The following is a 17,819-nucleotide window of genomic DNA, read 5'->3' as shown; positions in this document are numbered from 1 at the left end:
CAAACCCTTTGTAAAGACAAAAGTTCAAACTTTCTGTGTTATTTAATATAGTATTTTTTCTCCATTGGAGATGGCCAAAACAACATAGGCCTAACAGCTGGAAAAATAAGAGCCGAGATTTTCAAGGGGGCGCACAAACTTTGCCTAAAATACCAAGACCACTTCAGGATCGCATCGATACTATTGATCCTATTCATCGTCCGACTCATCCCCGTTTAGGCAGCTGTGATATCAATATAATCGCTTCTTCAATGGTCCTTGAATGTCGTTTGTTTCGGCCAAGGAAATCACTGACTTTGGCATACGCGCCTGAACTTCGTAGTTGTACTGTAGCTGTACCTTTAAGAGAGAAATGGGGTGGGTTCAACCTGACCTCGACGAGGATAGATCGCACCCTGTTCCAACTAGTTCACCTGTTAGCAGCAGTCAGTGCCGAGAGAGCTTGGGAGGTTGGATGAAGGGAGCATTTATCACGGATTTCTTGTTCTTGTCTGACGTTGTTTCGGTCTAAATTAATAGCATAAATTCTGCTGAGAAGCATACGTGCCAAATCGGCATTGCGACCAGATAAGCTATGTCTCTGCTTGCGAAACGGCACCTGTTTTCGTGGTTGTTCGTCGCGTCGAGTCTACAGGTATCGAGTTTACATTTCGCACAGGCAACATACATATGCACAGCATATCTCAACCTATCTTTTGTCGCCCCACAAAGCAACGAAACTATCTGGCGATACGAAGAAATCGGACTATACGGACAGGACTCGCCAAAGGCGTCTGTAGTTGGAGACGTATACTTTCCCGACCCAATATACGGTTGTGACAGTGACACTGTTTATAACAATCCCAACGGATCCAAAGGCTGGATAGCCCTCATGCAACGTGGAAATGGGTGCACATTTTCAGAGAAGATCAACGTCGCGGCCAGCAAAGGAGCAATTGGAGCTGTTATATTTAACAATATCGGCAGTGATAATAGGGTCATACAAATGTCCCATCCAGGTAGGTTTCCCCTTGTACGCGAACTTGGGAATTCTTGAATGTTATGCAACTGGTCTTTTGTGGATGTTAAAACTTACCTGAGTTTCAGCTCAGACGCCCATGACGATGACCAAGCGAACTGGTGGCAGGGCCAACAGATCAGATTTGGAATATGGACATACAAGCTCTGTAGTGTGTGGCATTAGGCCTACTAATCCGAGGGGTGATATACTTTTGTGAAATGTTGTGATCAACTAAACAGTCAGTATGATCATCATGCTTTTTAGCCCTGGATTTATGGTAGCCTATCTGCCCCGCACTCACACACACTGGGGTGGGGGAGGTGGTGGTCGTGGAGGGGAGGGTCACAGGGTCATAAGAGTAAAAGTTAGACAACTCTAAAACAATGCAAATCATAGACCTATTATTCACTGACGGACTGACGTGCCCCTACGATCGTTGTGTTTGAGGTGATTAAGCCAAACAGAACAATCATATTCTGGATGATCCACCACAATTAGTCAGGGTGGAGGAAGCTTGATCTGTGGCCTGTATAGGAATACTGGGGACGATTCTGTTTTCACACTTCCTTACAATACTGTAATCTAAGTTTATAATCTATGTTTTAATATCCTGCAACAAAAACCTTTAACTTGCCCCGGCACACACAATTCATAATGTCAGCAGGTATTCCTTGTGATCTGTCGTCACCATCACATGAGTGTCAGAAATGGTTAGAGAATATCTGTATGGAAAGCAATTCATGAATCAGAATAGCCCATTATTCACATGTAGCGTAAATGACAGTTGTCTGTATGTTAACATGTTGGTCAGTGGTAACATTGTAAAGGTTCAAACTCCTCTCACTGTTGTGAAAGCTAGTTGGCACTTTGCTGCTTAAACATGAATGATAGTAGGTAGGCCTAATACTTATTTTGGGCTTGTGTTCTACTTTATCAGTGTTCCTCCCTCAGGTCAGACTATTCAGAAGATAACAGATCTTACCATTGTAGACAGGGGTGCAGTCCAGTGTTTCCCATACATTGACTTATTTGTGGTGGCCCACCACAATATCATCATTGACCACCACACAATGATTTTCCAGGTTGTACTAAATTGTGCTTAAATCTGATTAGCATCATAACCACACTGTGCTAATTTGTTAAAAACTGTTGCATTCAAGTTAATTCTGCAAACCAACCACCACAAATGGAATTCAATTCTCTGGGAAACACTGTAGTCGTAAAATAAGAGGTGGGTAATGTGCTATGCGGTATCTGATTTTTTAAAAAGGATTGATTATGGTGTAGGTTATTGTCCAATGTTTATAATAATACCAGTGGTATTAAATGGTTCCTGGAGTGATAAGGGTATATTGTGAATGCGGATAATACAGTGTGATTTTTGAATGTTAAAAGTTGATTGGTGAATAAACTTTTTTTGAGAGGTAGATAAACTCTACTAAGAGGTGGAAAAACTCTATTTCTAAAATGTCAGAGGTGAATAAACTGTGTTTACTTGCGTTTAGCCTCTACTACAGCCCTGATTGTAGAGCAATAGCCCATTACATGATGTGACATGGCAACAAAATAATTAGTTCCCTCATCTTCAAATGCTGTGTCTATGCTTCTCCGTCTGACGTTATGACAGGCTCTCCTATTTTGCAAGCTCTACCTTCTTTACAAAATAAGAAGAGAAAAATAAGAAAACAAATCTGTTTATTTCTTTAGAGAGGCATAAGGCACTAAGTTAAAACTATAAACACTTTTTTTACACTGTTTCAAAACAGTTGCGAAATGGTTATGGTATTGGTATAGTATGATATTGGTATGGTATGATATGGTATATGACACTTTTGTCCATAGCGCCTTACAGAATATGAACATTACATTAGTTGAAAATAACTCTGTTATAAAACAGAATAACTTATGTTTTAAGAAAAGTTGTAAAAGCGTGCATAAAGCATAATAGTAATGATAGCATTAATATCAATAGCAATGCAGTGAATAAATACATGATTCCAGCTTTTTCCCATTTTCTTCTTCAATACAGATATTTTGATGTATCATAGATTAGTCTTTTACAGTGTCTCCAGTATAGCTGAATCGGGATATAATCGTGGGCAAAGTATAGTGACTGTATCAATTTGTGACTTACTCTGCGATTCCCAGCTGTAATGGCCATGAAGGTGTCAATTACAATTGACTGCGTCAATTCTTTGAATTTCCCCTGGGGATCAATAAAGTATCTATCTATCTATCTATCTATTTATTAGTGCTATGTTCAGTGTAAGCTTTTGTCACAGATTAATCACAAGAACAAATATCGCCAACACAATAGGCTACCTTCTGTAAATAAATACAGCTGATTTTCACAAGGAGAAGGAGGCTAACACTGACTAAAACAGAAATCTAGTTTTGAGGCAGCATGGGCAGGACTGACTGCACATGGTTATAGTTCTGGTTAAGGTTATAAGTAGTTAGTAAGTAAGTGTATAAGTATATATACTCTTTTGATCCCGTGAGGGAAATTTGGTCTATGCATTTATCCCAATCCGTGAATTAGTGAAACACACTCAGCACACAGTGAACACACAGTGAGGTGAAGCATAATATATGATTTAGCAGACGCTTTTGTCCAAAGCGACTTAAAAATAAAAACAATACAATAATTAAAAATTAACAGTGAACACCAGTGCACAGTGCTGACCAGGTGCATCCTAAATCGAAACAATGGGAAGCCCAAGTTTAACGATCTCAATTATTTTCCAGAGATGCTCTCTAGGGACCTTTCCACGGGGTCAGAAGTGTTCCAGAGGCTACTGTCCTCTGGGTTGACTGCAGCACAGTCTATGGCCTTTGTTCAGGATGAAATGGAATACACCATTCAGTGAGGTCCATTAACAGTCAGCTTGAGCTGTAGGGTCAGTGGGGGTCAACAGGGCTCTAGAGAGTAAAATGTAGGGCAACTGACTGCATTGTACACTCTGTCATGCTGCGTCAAGGCATTGGGGAGCAAATCAGCAAAATATCAAATAAACTCTTAAATTTCTATCTACTTTGTAGTGACATCCCCCTAGTGTGCATGCTGCTGCACAAATGTTCTTTCTACTTTTGTTAACTTACTGTATAACAAGTAAGCCTAATAGAAGTGTGTTGGTTAGGCTGGGCAGATTTTGTAAGCTAGAATGTGGTGTACCTGGCTGTCGGTCAGAATCAATTGTAAGAGTCCATCTGCTTTTAGTAATTCCATTCTCTCTGTCTGTTTGTCAGTCACACACACACACACACACACACACACACACACACACAGATAAGGAACTTCTTAAAATAAGTTGTCTATGGTGGTTCCTCCAAAAAGAGACACAAAGTTTTATGCAGCTGGCAAATTGAGTCACAGAAGGTCACTACAATAACTTAACCACACTGGCATCCGTAAATTGATAATGTAGACTCACGTAGGAGTAAAGCAGGCTTATGTTATCCCAATGTCTAAACTTGTGGTTGAGCCCACTGTTTATGAATGTGCTGTCAAAAATCATGTTGGTTGCTTTTTGTCTTATATAATTTCTCTGCAGCAGAAATTAAATGAGCAGTAACGGTCTGTTATCAAAGGAGTTTGTAAAAGCAAGAAAAAACAGTAAAAGCTAATTGCCATGTCTGATAGTCAGGCTTTATCAGGTGATATTACTAGTTGCTGGAACGGCCTTGAGGAAGTTGGATTCATTTTTTTTTTTTTTGCTTCTGTATTTGGCAAATGTCATAGGGCCTTTATCAACCCCTCAAGTTTGGTTTGGTATGTAGTAGTGTTGTCACGATACCAAAATTATGACTTCGATACGATACCTGCCATAAATATCACGATGCTCGATACTGAAATGATACTTCGGCGAAATCCTAAGACTCATACCTCCTTCAAGTGTATTGAGTCATTTGTGTTGAATTCGGTGCACTTTTGTAGTGTGCAGGTCAATTCTGGGTTCTAAACTTCCTACATAATTATTATTTTTATAGTCAGTAAAATAGTAGGCCTATTTTGTGTGATTAAGTCCTTTATTTTTTGTTATATTTCATTTACATTGTGTTGTGTTGTGTGTAGCTTTAAATAGCCAAACTAGGCTAGATCAAGGTCAGTGTTGAAATTACTGCATGCAAATCACTGAATGCTATGCAGAGGGGCCTAATCTTTAGGCCATCTGATGTACAGTATAGGCTTCCCTAGGCCTTACCGTGTTCATGGGATTTCTTTGACAGTTGCAAAGGGGAAAATGTGAGGATAGTCTTTGCGCCCAGTGTACAAGTACGACGTTCCAACCACTCAGGTCTTCGTCAGATAGGCCTACACCATTACCTGTTGCAATATGTCTTTGTGCATTCCTACATTAGCCTACGTCTATTTTTTTGATAACATGATTTGCTACCACGTAACAATAAGCCGCTATTATTATTAGGACTCAACACGCTTTGGTGGTATTATATGCTGTGGGCTTTAATTAGCGCATTTCGGGTATCCTATCCTACATCTGGGCAATACTTATTGAACAAATTGCAGTCTACATGCCATGACAAATATTACCAGTAGTACTGACCGAACATGAAATAGATTTTACAAGTTATGGTAATGTTATTCTGGCGTGAACATTGCGCTTTCATCACGATAGCACCCTATGATTACAGCTCGTTATGTCTCGTCAAAATGATCACAGTTCTATATATACAGTCTATGGCGTGCAAGGAGCAGTGAGAGCAGCAGTTCACGCAGACACAGAACGTTAATTTTAATAAAGTATCGATTCTAAAAACGTCGGAAATCGTATTGTTTTTTGTGTGAAGGCATCGTGATACCTTTTTAGTATCGATACACCGTGCAACACTAGTATGTAGGCAGACATACTGTAAGTGTCATTTGCACCCAGGTGGATAGATTGGCTGGGTCTATTATAGTATTGGCTAACCATCACCTTTGTGAGAGTGTAGACCTTTTTTGCAAAAATCCCCAATTTTTTTCAGTTGCAAATGTATGCAAATATGACTTGCTTGCCGGTAAACCAATAGGACATTCAGGTTGGTTTGGTCCTGATTATTTGACAGAACATAGATAAATAGTGGTGACATCAATTTCTATACACAAAACACATGCAGTACACATTGTCCAGCTCATAGTAGGCTATGTAGTGTACTGTACATGCCTGCATACATGGCATTTGGACTCCTCCGATCTTTCTGGACTTTGATTTCTACAATGCTATTGACTGAACCAATAAACTGTGTTTATCTTGGTAGTCATGTGATCTGACAAATAAACAGCAGATTAAAGGTGAAAAAAGATTAAAGATTAAAACACTTTTACGCAAATTATGAAAGCCAGGAGAAGGCGCGTTTGTCACCTTGGGTGGCTACTGGAAAGATTAGAAAGATAATTTTTTTGGGAAATCATAACCATTGTCATCTTGAGGGAGGTCTAAGTTGGTGTCAAGTTTCTACACTCTTGACGTTTTTTCACTGAACCATTTCAGTCCAGTTCTCCTCAAGTATCATCTCTGTTTAAAAAAACCTTGACACCGAGACAGTCTTTTTTGAGTGTGTATTATAGACTAATATGTCTGTGTTGATAACTGTTGATTATGAACAGAAGTATGAGTGAAAGTTTTTTAGTTAGACAGAATTCAAACAGTATGATTTGACCAAGTTAATGAACATCCCTACCAAAGCTTTGTATTCAGTCATGATCAAATTTCCTTTTTCAATGTATGAACAGCATGAATGCAGAAAATAGTATAACACTTCTTGTTATAACACAAATGGGTAATTTTGCGTCAAATTAGACAGAATCCAGCAAAATGGTTGCCATACTGTCTCAGATTTTTCTCAATGTTTGTCATGTTTGGGTTCCAAAACTAAAGAGCCATGTTTTTTCCAAAAATTTTTGGCCATGTTTGGACTATGCTATGGTTTTTGGCTAAAACAATTTATGTCACTTACTGCAAACATCACCTAACCAACCGCTAGCTGTCTGTGTCCTGAATACACTGTAAAAAAAACACGATCTCTGTGGACAGCAGGCTCCCAAAACGGCAACAAAAACAACCTGGGCAAACCTAGCCCATAATAACAAACTGTTCCAGCAAATCACAGACGAGATGCGCGTTTAGGAGAGTTTCAATTGCACGGGAGCAGCACGGGAGGGAGGGGGAGGAAGTAGCGAGCTAGCTCTCTGTTTTGTTTGAAAGTCAACAGAAGTGACGTTACCCTTTAAAAAGTTTTATTCATAGCCTACCCAAACATGTTCTCAGTTTGACTGAAGCACTAAAAGTGTGTACTGCATCCCCATTGATTTTTATTTAAGGCCGTATATGATATTTTAAAATGAGTCTTGGAAAAAAATCTGTATTTTTTCTGCAGATACAATACTTTATTAATGTTGTGCCAACATTTGAGATCTTCACAACAAAAGCACATGAAGAGATTAAGGATAAAATTAGATGTATTTGATAATTTTAGGACTAAAATGGTATGTGGGGTAGTTAGTAGGAACACACAACAAAAATCTCAGTGGAATTAGCTCTCAAACTCATTTAGTGTACAAGTGCCAGTGTTGTACCATATTTTATTCAAGGATACACTTTGTTTTTTACATTGTATGCCCCTGCTTTTTCATTCTTGTCCCTGAGGTGAAACAATGTCTTTACCTCTATTTATGTATTGCCACACATAGATTTTCATGTGACTACTATACTAGGCTAGTTCCCCACATACCATTTTACTATAAATGACAGAGAATATGTCCATAATATTTTCATGTTCATTGTATGTGGATAAATGAAATAGTGGCACAAAATTGATAAGATAGTGTATTTAAAGAAAAAATATATCACAAAATATTTAGAATACCCCCAATGTCACTGCATATTTTTCCAAATCTAGGGCCTTACAGAAAGTCATTGAACTTGCCCTACAAACTTTTAATGGTTCAGTCATACTGAGAACATGTTTGTCTTCCATCCTACAAAGATTGGACTGGCTATAAATAATACTTTTCAAAATATTAATGGCCAAAATCTTTTGTTTCTCTGACTATATAATGAAATAAATGTATAAAATAGGAAAAAAATAGGATATTTTACAGGCCTTGGTTTTGGGACTTTTGAGAGGCAACCTTACCTGATACGGAATGACCTAAATGTATTCATATTATATTTATGCGCTATGGAAACTGAAAAGTATTAACAGAGGTTAAAGGAAAAGGATGTTCGACTCTCAGTCCAGTAATAGCTAGTTTCTTTTTCTTTGTCCCGGCTCTTGTGAATGAACTTGAAAAACTGGTCTTCCCTAAAGGGCACCACTTCTCCTAAATATGAGGTATTGGAACTCTCATTTTTGCCTTCCTGCATGTTGTGTAGTCTATGTTCCGATATGTAGGCCTATTTATAGAATATGCATATAAAACAATATTGGCTTTAAATTACTTGTGACGTTTTAAACAAGGTTGTATTTCTCTCTCTCTCTCTCTCTCTCTCTCTCTCTCTCTCTCTCTCTCTCTCTCTCTCTCTCTCTCTCTCTCTCTCTCTCTACTCTCTCTCTACTCTCTCTACTCTCTCTCTTTGACATAGTGAGTGTATTTGTGCTTGAGGAAGACTTGCTGTTCTCTTAATTGGCCTCCTATGAGGAAAGCCTTTCTGCCTCAGTAACAAGCAGGAAGTTGGGCCTTAAAAGAGGTTACGTTTAGTTGGTCTCCTTGCTGGTCACGTATCACCCAGACCATTGGTATCATATCACGTAACTGTGTTCTTTTTCTCTGAGATTTATCTCTGTATGACAAAAGCGAGCGGTACACACTCTCTTCTTGTTCAAATGTGAATAGGCAAAGTACTATATTTCACAAAGTGTTCCCAAGATTTCACAAGACTGCAATCTTTTTTCTCCATAATCTTTACAGCTAGTTGCTATAGATATACCTCAGGGAAAGTAAACTCTAGAATACCACAGAAATAGTGTGATATCCCGACCAGTCGGAATGGCTGAAGTGCCCTTGAGCAAGGTGCCTAACCCCTCACTGCTCCCCGAGCGCCGCTGTTGTAGCAGGCAGATCACTGCGCCGGGATTAGTGTTTGCTTCACCTCACTGTGTGTTCACTGTGTGCTGAGTGTGTTTCACTAATTCACGGATTGGGATAAATGCAGAGACCAAATTTCTCTCACGGGATCAAAAGAGTATATATACTTATACTTTACTTGTTGGAAACTGACTCAACCAAAATGTGGGAAAACACAATTAGTGGCTGGAGTTTGTACAGTTTAGAGGAATGTGAGAGTCGCACTACCTGAGGCCATAGAGCGATTTGCTGACACTGTTTTGTCAAGTCAGGTGGACGGCATGCTGTCTCACATGACATACTCAACACAGCTCATGAAGAGCTTTTGGCAGACATGGAGTCTTGTCTTGTCATTCTTTGTCAGACAGCAGTTGTTTTGCTTCCGATATTTCTGTCCTTGCATTGTGACTGGCTTGCTTCTTGCTTCCTGTGTGCTTATATATTTTGGAAATGGACTTTTGTGGTTTAGTTGTCACATGAGTCAAATGTTTGGCCAGTGGTTCCTGATTTTCACACCTGCATTTGACAAGAAGTGTTCAGACCGCAAATTATCTGCCCAAGCTAAAAGATTTCCTATACATAAACACTCACACTAAAAATTAGGTCATAGCAATGTGCCTGCTGGGAATTCCATGACAATTAGTCCATTCATACTAAAAAGTTTCATATTCCATTACTGTTTGTATGATCTGAAGGGAGTAATCTAATATGCAGAAACCGTCACGGGGAAATTTCCCCCACAATAAAGCCATAATATCTCAGTTAGTACTATTCATAGTAAATGTGCGTGTTTATTGTATGTTTGTGTATAAGCCCTCAAGAAACATTATGTTAGATACCTGTTTTTTATTTCTTAAATAGACAGTTTCTGTTCAACTACTTTTTCACCCCCAAACTGATGGTTACTGTCATCTGAGGTGGGAAGACCTATGACTGGATGGCTCATACGGATTGTATTCTTAGCTATGCCAAAGGTCTGGAAAGTCTTAATGGATGCTGGATGAAATACGTGTGTTTATTCATAACTGACAGAAAGCAGAATAGTACTGTGATGTGATGACAATGACCGAGCTGTGTGTGTGTGTCTGTGTCTGTGTGTGACGTGTGTGCACAGACTGTGCTGTGTAAGGGTGAAAACACAGATGGCTTTGTGTAGTGTTCTGTCTGAGAGCAGGCATGCACATTTGTGAGGAGAGTGTGTGTGTGTGTGTGTGTGTGTGGGGGGTGGGGTGGGGTGGGGGGGTTCCCAGCCTAAGAGCATCTACTGAGTTTAATGTGAAATTTCAGTGTTTCGTCATGAAATATAATTTTAATTTGAGAGTGAGCGCCTCTAATGTAGCCACATGCGCGTGATTCCAGGCACAGGTGACACAGTGGCCATTATGATCGGACACATCCGTGGGATGGAGATGGCCCGGCTGCTGCAGCAGGGCATCCAGCTCACCTTGTCCATCGAGGTGGGCAAGCTGCACGGGCCCTGGATGAGCCACTACTCCGTCTTCTTTGTGTCCATCTCCTTCTTTGTGGTGACCGCGGCGACCGTGGGGTACTTCATCTTCTACTCGGCTCGACGACTCAACACCGTCCGGCTGCAGAATCGCAAACAGGTATCCACCAACTCGCCCCGAGTTAAATCAGGCAAACCTAACACCCTTGTCCATAACCACAATGGAATGACAAGTGTTATGTTGGATATCACAAAAAACTTCCAACAGCCCTCTCTCTCTCTCTCAGGTGTCCTCAAAGAACAGGTTGGACCTGTCTGGTCTGACTGGCCACATAGTTTCTGTGTTTGTTGATATTCCTGTGGGGCCCTGTATATATGACAGAAACGATAGGGGCCCTTAATCTGCCTGCACCTTTTTTCCATGCTGTTGAGCACACCCACTTCTTGACATGGAGAAGTACACACACACACACACACACACGCTTCTATGCATAGAGAAAGCCAACAGCAATCCAGTAGATGAGCCTGCCCCACACTGCCATGAGCCAGGGAAGAATGCTGGCATGCCTGGGCTGCTCTTTGAGCTAGTAATGTTTGCCGTGGGCTCAGGTTCACCAAGCTGCTGCAACTCTGACAGAGACCTTTGAACTGCCAGCAGATATGCCTGTTCACCTTGCAAGGGTTGAAACAGTGAGGCTGAGGGGGCTGTTCCACATGCCTGATAAATGTTTTTGTCTTATAACTCCTTAGTGAAGGGGGAAGGAAAACACACACTCACACTCACACACACACACACACACACGTTCAGCTGCGAGTGTGTCACAGACAAACACTACTGTCAAACAGTCACCCACAGAGTGTGAAGTTCTGGGCAAAAAGGAGAGCATTGTCCTGCCCGTGTGAGTGTATGCAAAACACCACAGACACACTCAAAATGTCATGAATACACATACAAACCTGCATGCTCAACAAACCCACTCATGCTTGCTCATACACAAACACTCTCTCTCTCTTTGTCTCTCTTTCTCAGACGCACACTAACAAGCATAGAGGCTTTGTAAAAAAACATCCTGCTAATTCTCTCCAGAGATATTCTCAAGTGATTTGAGTAATCCCCGCTGTGATTGGTTGTGCATTACTCTTAGGTTCATAACAATTTGATGAGTGTCAATTTGACAGTATCAATCATTCATGTTACAAATGTTGTCAAATATACATTATGTATAGACAATATATGTAAACATATAAAGCGTGTGTGATAGGGTTTTGGTGTGCCTGCCATTTACGTCTCTAAAATCTCCAGTGACTTTTCCCCTGGGGAGTGTTTTAATGACTCGACTGAAAAACATCTAAGCCAAGGGTGAGGGTGTCTTGGTTCTTCCAGGATGACATCATCTCCTTCCTCTGGAACCCAGATGAGGATGGAGATTACCTTGACTTTGATGCTTGCACAACCGTATTCTAGACAAACAGAGCGTTCCAGAAGCACTGTAAATATCAACATGTGACTTGCATAACAACCCGTGTGTGGTTATATTCATATTTTGAAACCTGGCACATGTAAATTAGCAAGTTCAGTGACTTGCATAACAACAGTACACAGTTACATTTATATATTTTTATATACAATAGGATATAAAAATGTGTCATGGATTAACCACTGAGGTAAATCTAGAAAGTGATTACCATGTCATGATTATATACAACATAATGGCTGGCCCCAGACAGTATTGCTCTTAGGTTCATAACAGTGTGATGAGTTTGTCAATTTGACTATCAATCATTTCATTTGCATATGTTGTCAGATATACATTATGTATAGACAAGTTCAAGTTCAAGGTCAAACAAAGAATGTCAGAACGTAGAACTGAACAGCACCGTAGGTATGTAAATGTGTGTAAGACAGAGAGGGAGAGGGGACAAGAAAAGAATGAGTGAATGAGAGATAAAGAAGTGAAAGAATGAGAGATAAAGAAGTGGGAGAAAGAGAGATAGGAAGTGGCTGAATAATGCAAAACCATGCAATGTGAAACGTGGGAAAGCCAGAGCAAACGTATGCATTCATAGAGCATTCTCATGGCCTCTTGTTTACACGTGCTCCGCTGTAATCCACACTCCTCGTCACACATACACACACACACACACACCGACGAACTCCCTCATCCACGTCCTCTTGACATACTTTCCTCCTCTCCCCTTTGCAGAAAAAGCTTAAGGCCGAAGCAAAGAAGGCGATTGGCCAACTGCAAGTCCGCACACTTAAACAGGGAGATGAGGTACTGACCACCTGCCCTCCTTCATTTTTGTAACTTTCTTCACCTCCTCCCATCTCGGTCTTAGCACTTCCTGCTCCACTTTCCTCCCTTCCCTCCCTCCTTCCTTCTGCATGGAAATGAAACATGTCCTTTTGTACGTGGCTTTGGATGAAAACGTCTGCTATATGAATAAATGTAAATGGGGAAACATGTGGTGTTTACTTTGCAGGAGACGGGGCCAGATGCAGACACCTGCGCAGTTTGCATTGATGCGTACAAGGCCGGAGATGTGCTCTCCATTCTCACGTGCAAGTATGTAAAGCAGTGATTCACACCTATGAGGCAAATTTGCTTACAGTGCCGAGATCGTTAAAGTAATCGAAATGTACTATTTGTAATGATACAGTGATCTAAATAAAAAGTAAAGTAATATTTCAGTCATTTGAAAAGAATGGAAAATGTATTAGTGATAATAAAACGTGTGTTTGTGTGTCTGTGTGTGTTTGTAGTCATTTGTTCCATAAGCAGTGCATTGAGCCATGGTTACTGGAACACAGAACGTGTCCGATGTGCAAGTGTGACATCCTGAAGGCCCTGGGAGTGGAGGTAAGAACATTTACATTGTGCACTTGCTTGACTCCCATCTCCACAGCCCAAAAAATCCCCATCCATTTTCCTTGAAAGCACCTTAATTTGGATGTGCCCTGAATGTGCTGAGACATATTAGCTAATTTTTGAAAAATAATCACCCTCTCTTTCCCTCTCCATCCATCTCTCTCTCTCTCTCTCTCTCTCTCTCTGTCTCTCTCTGTCTCTCTCTCTCTCTTTCTCTTTCTTTCTCTCTTTCTTTCTCTCAGCCTGACATAGAGGAGCCGCCCCAGGAGATCACCGTGCCTCCGGAGCTCTCATTCCCCAACGTGACCGAAGACAGCCGCAGTGAGACGGCCTCGTCTGGCTACGCCTCCATCCAGGGCATGGAGCACCACAGCCCAGTGGACACTCCACACTCCAGCCCTGGTAATGCACCAGCCCCCTCGCTCTCGTGCTGTTATGTCTCTTAAATTCTGCCCTGCATACCTCTCACCCTCCTGTTAAAGGGTGCTCGGGCCTTTCACGCCTCCATGCTGATCATATGGCATGGGCTGGACCGCAACCTTCATATTTTTTTTTTCAACCTTTAGTATTCTGCCTATCATAAGACCTCAACAGCTGCCAACAAAGTTGATTTGAACATGACCCCTTTTTTATATGCTAGCCTTTATACGTTTTATGTTTATATGACTAAAGTGCATGTTTCTATAACTGTATGCACTTTTCCACATAGCATGATCACTGACCTCCCGTGTATGTGTATATATATATATATATATATATATATATATATATGGTAAACGGGACATACAGAACACTTTACACTATTTTTTTACACTGTTATTATCTGTAAATCTTTTTTTTATATTTTACACATTAGCTTATAAGTGCAGATGTGTACAGTGTATGGCCTGAGAGGGAGGTGTTAAATTTCAGCTACCAATAACACAACGTCTTCCAACGTCAATGTCATGACAATGTCAAGCATGTTGTGTCTGAGGTGAAGCTGCGCTTGAGAAGCACTTTTTGGAATTGCGCTGGATGGAAAAAAAAAAACAGAGCAGAGGTGTTGAAACTTGAGAGGCTGTTCTCACATTTCCCTCATCATCCTCTTTTACCTTGAAGTAAGACATGTGTTCGGAGAACGGACGTCATTCTTGAACACTGAGCCGCTGGTCACGTCATGAGCTCCGCTTGATGTGACAAAAAAGTGCGGAAAAGTAATAGGCTAGGGTGTTCCGTGAAGTTTGTTTTTTTCTGGTTTCGAGTTTTAAAAAGCAGCACTACAGTGTTGTTTTCCCATACAAGGCAGCCGATCAGCATAAAGCTCATTTAATTATTCATGTGGGTGCCAGATAAGCATGAGGGATATCAGCCAAAAGGCCCATTTTCTTCCCCAGCCTAATTATAGGGTTGGAAATATGCTTGTAAAATAGCATCTGAGCAAGTTGCATACCTCCTTCTATGTTGACATCAGAGAACAAGGTAAAATACTCTGTTCATCCATTCTATGTCATCTTTAATCTTAATTTAATTTTAGTTAATGAAATATGAGTGGCCATTTCATATTACACAATAAAAAAAATGTCAGGTTACTGACTTTCTGTAAATATATTATAAAAAGTATTATGAAAATTGGGAAACATGACTATGCCATGGTTTCTCGATTCTCAGCCAAATGCCCATGGCTCCTTGTCGTAAAATTCTAGAATATTCTGTGGTTGCAGAACATCTGCATTTTTCCAACAGAGGGTGATTGTAACATAAACACCATCAGTGAGACTGGGAAAGTAGAATCCTACTAGCTTTTCTTTTAAGTATACATTTGTGGGAGGTGTATTTTTTTTTTAATTATTTCATTTTCTACCCAATCTTTTACATAGCTTAATGTTCTGGGTAATTAACATATTCACCTATTCAGCGTAAGAAACATGTGTCATTAACATCTAATCCTTTTGTAAACAGAGTCATGACGGGTTAGAAAAGACAATGAGATGTTGCTACTGCAATTCTTTAGTGCAGGTCCAAATTTACTGACAATTTTGGATGGTTTGAATGGACTAGTTGATAAATAAGAACATGGTTTAGTGACAACCCAGAATAAGTAAGTGGTAAGCCACCTCAAAGAAGCACCTGGGGACTTTGTTATGCTTGCACAATGAAGCAATAGGAATCTTCTATTAAACCGTCAAGGAGGTTTACCACAGAGTTAACTTGTGTAGGGTGATGTCACTTAGCTTATATCACTAAACCACATTGTTGTAATATCCAACAGGTCCTTGTATCTTGTTGTATTGTGAAGGTTTGTGTTATTCTTGTGTTTCAGAGTCCATCCCTGACCTTGGATCAGTTCAAGTGGACATCCAGCCACATTACGACAACCTTGCCTTTGAGAGCGATAGCCCGAGAGACCCCAGAACATGAGTGTCGAATGTACACACACACACACACACACACACACAAACAAACACACACACACACACACACACAGTCACATCCAAGTCTCCTTTGATAACAGATGGACTTAGTTAAACTCAGGTTGGCCTAACTCTATCTATGCATATTACTGCAATCCCCACCCCTCAACACACACACACACACACACAAAAACAAAGGCTAAGTTAGCGGGAGTGGTATCTATGCATATTAGTTTTCATTATTTTGATATCAAATCTCTGCAGAGTATCTCTGCTTCAGGCCAGGACAAGCTGGACATCAGAATACTTTAATTGTATGTGATGTAAGTAATTTGAATCAGTAGGTTAGTTACTTGAATGTCTGTCATCAATCATTGTGTCTTAAGCTATGTGTTTTAATAGCTAAAATTCCTTTATGTCGATAGGACAGTTTTCTTTGTGTTTTAGCAGTACCAGTGGTGGATCATGAGGTATCGGACCACAAGCCAGACATTTTTCTTTGTTGCTTTGCTGTCTTCTCTTTTAAATGTAATTGTATGTGTGAGAGTGTGTGTGTATATATTGAGTGTATGGGTTTGTCCGTGTGTGTGTGTGTGTGTGGGAGAGAGAGAGAGAGAGAGAGAGAGAGTGAGCGATTTGATGCAGTAGTTTAAATGAAGTTTTATTATTTAAGGCTTTAGGCTTTTGGACACAGTTTAGTACTTTTTTTCTATGTTTGTACAGTGTGCATTCCAGAGAAACATGTATAAACAAGGCCTTACCACTTTCTGCCTGAAAATGTGGACATTAGTTTACATGTCCCCGTTTTAGAAAAACCTGTAGTGCTCCATCTGCTGTCCGTGTGTAATACTGTCAGCTATACCATCGCCAGCTACATACACAAGCGCATGTGTGAGACCACAGTAACTTTTTGTAATGAAAATGGGTGTTCTGTAATATCAAAGAAATGTGTTGTACTTTTCATTTCATAGTTTGTTGATTTCTCTATTTCATGTAGGTGAACCTGTGTGAAAAAAATAATCATGTCATTGAGTGCTTACCATTGTAAATGTTGTGAAAACCCTACTTTTATACAGGGATAGATGCTAGTCCTCCAAATGACATTTTGTATGTAATGCTGTCCTACATTTTTTTTGAGACATCCCTAAAAGTATTTCCCTGAAAAAAGAGTTTTTTTGTTTTTGTTTAGTCCTCACCTGGTCTTACACCGTTAAGTCATGTGCTCTGGTGTAAACTGGCTGTGCAGATAGTGTGCCTTAAAAAGTTATCATCTAGTAATGAATTATTTCCTCATATATCTCATACAAAACATGTGTTCTCACTTGATGAAATTAATAGTTTCTGCATGCACTTTACAAGAATGAATTGAATTATGTTGCAGTTTTTTTTTCTTTGCTTAAAGGTTCCAGTTCTTCGTAATGAAGAAATTTTAAGTGTTTTTGATTAATGTTAAGGGACAAAAGCAATTCTTACCTTTTCATTGTTAACTTGGGTTGTGTTGGGTCTTTGATAACAGCTATAAATTGCGAAAAGAAATTAATAAATTCTTGTTTTATGAAAACGGTGTGCTGTTGTCTGCTGTAGACAGTAAGCGAATAGTCCTACCGGTTTCATAGACAACTTTGTGTAGGCCTACTAATGTGACAGATAGAAGGACACAATCTAAATGATGGCCACATGAGTGGATTGGAGAGGTACAGAATAATGAGTACCTTCATCCTCACGCAAGACAATATCTTTTTAGGCTAGGTTTCTGTGTTCGGTGTCTTTTCCCACATTGTTCTCAAGAAAAGTTCAGTGTTCCCTAAAACCTTTAGAATGTACCCATGTAATTGTTAAATGAATTACTCTCTTGGTCTTTTAACTGTATAGCCCACTTGTTCTTTATTGGCTTAAGTAGCTACGCTGGTTTTATGATGGCGTGAGGAACGCTATACCCTGCATCATAATCGGTGTTTATCTATGCTTGAACTAGCCCGCTTGCTTGATTATGCAGTGTGCACATGCTGATTTTGGGTTGCCAGGTTTTATGACAAATAGA

At 40.0% G+C, this 17,819-nt stretch overlaps 1 protein-coding gene across 1 annotated transcript; it reads left to right on the top strand.

Moving 5' to 3' along the window:
• The first annotated feature begins 397 nt into the window (after nt 1–397).
• On the top strand, nt 398–17,339 carry rnf128a (ring finger protein 128a). The gene is made up of 7 exons (XM_048231681.1): nt 398–998; nt 10,428–10,675; nt 12,720–12,791; nt 13,000–13,082; nt 13,280–13,376; nt 13,628–13,787; nt 15,688–17,339. The coding sequence occupies exons 1-7, from the start codon at nt 575–577 to the stop codon at nt 15,783–15,785; spliced, it is 1,182 nt and encodes a 393-aa protein (XP_048087638.1). The 5' UTR covers nt 398–574; the 3' UTR covers nt 15,786–17,339.
• The last annotated feature ends 480 nt before the right edge of the window (nt 17,340–17,819 follow it).

This window comes from Alosa alosa, chromosome 2 (genome assembly GCF_017589495.1).
Source record: "Alosa alosa isolate M-15738 ecotype Scorff River chromosome 2, AALO_Geno_1.1, whole genome shotgun sequence".
Taxonomy (NCBI): domain Eukaryota; kingdom Metazoa; phylum Chordata; class Actinopteri; order Clupeiformes; family Clupeidae; genus Alosa; species Alosa alosa.
Note: the sequence above shows the minus strand (reverse complement) of the source record. Positions and strands in the feature narration are given on the sequence as shown.

What these genes read in the sequence shown, in the direction of transcription:
- rnf128a (XM_048231681.1), top strand. Translation starts at nt 575, where the DNA reads ATGTCTCTGCTTGCGAAACGGCACCTGTTTTCGTGGTTGTTCGTCGCG. An exon ending in GGCTGCAGAATCGCAAACAG is followed by an intron (nt 10,676 to 12,719) that starts GTATCCACCAAC and finishes TCCCCTTTGCAG; the next exon opens with AAAAAGCTTAAGGCCGAAGC. An exon ending in CTCTCCATTCTCACGTGCAA is followed by an intron (nt 13,083 to 13,279) that starts GTATGTAAAGCA and finishes GTGTGTTTGTAG; the next exon opens with TCATTTGTTCCATAAGCAGT.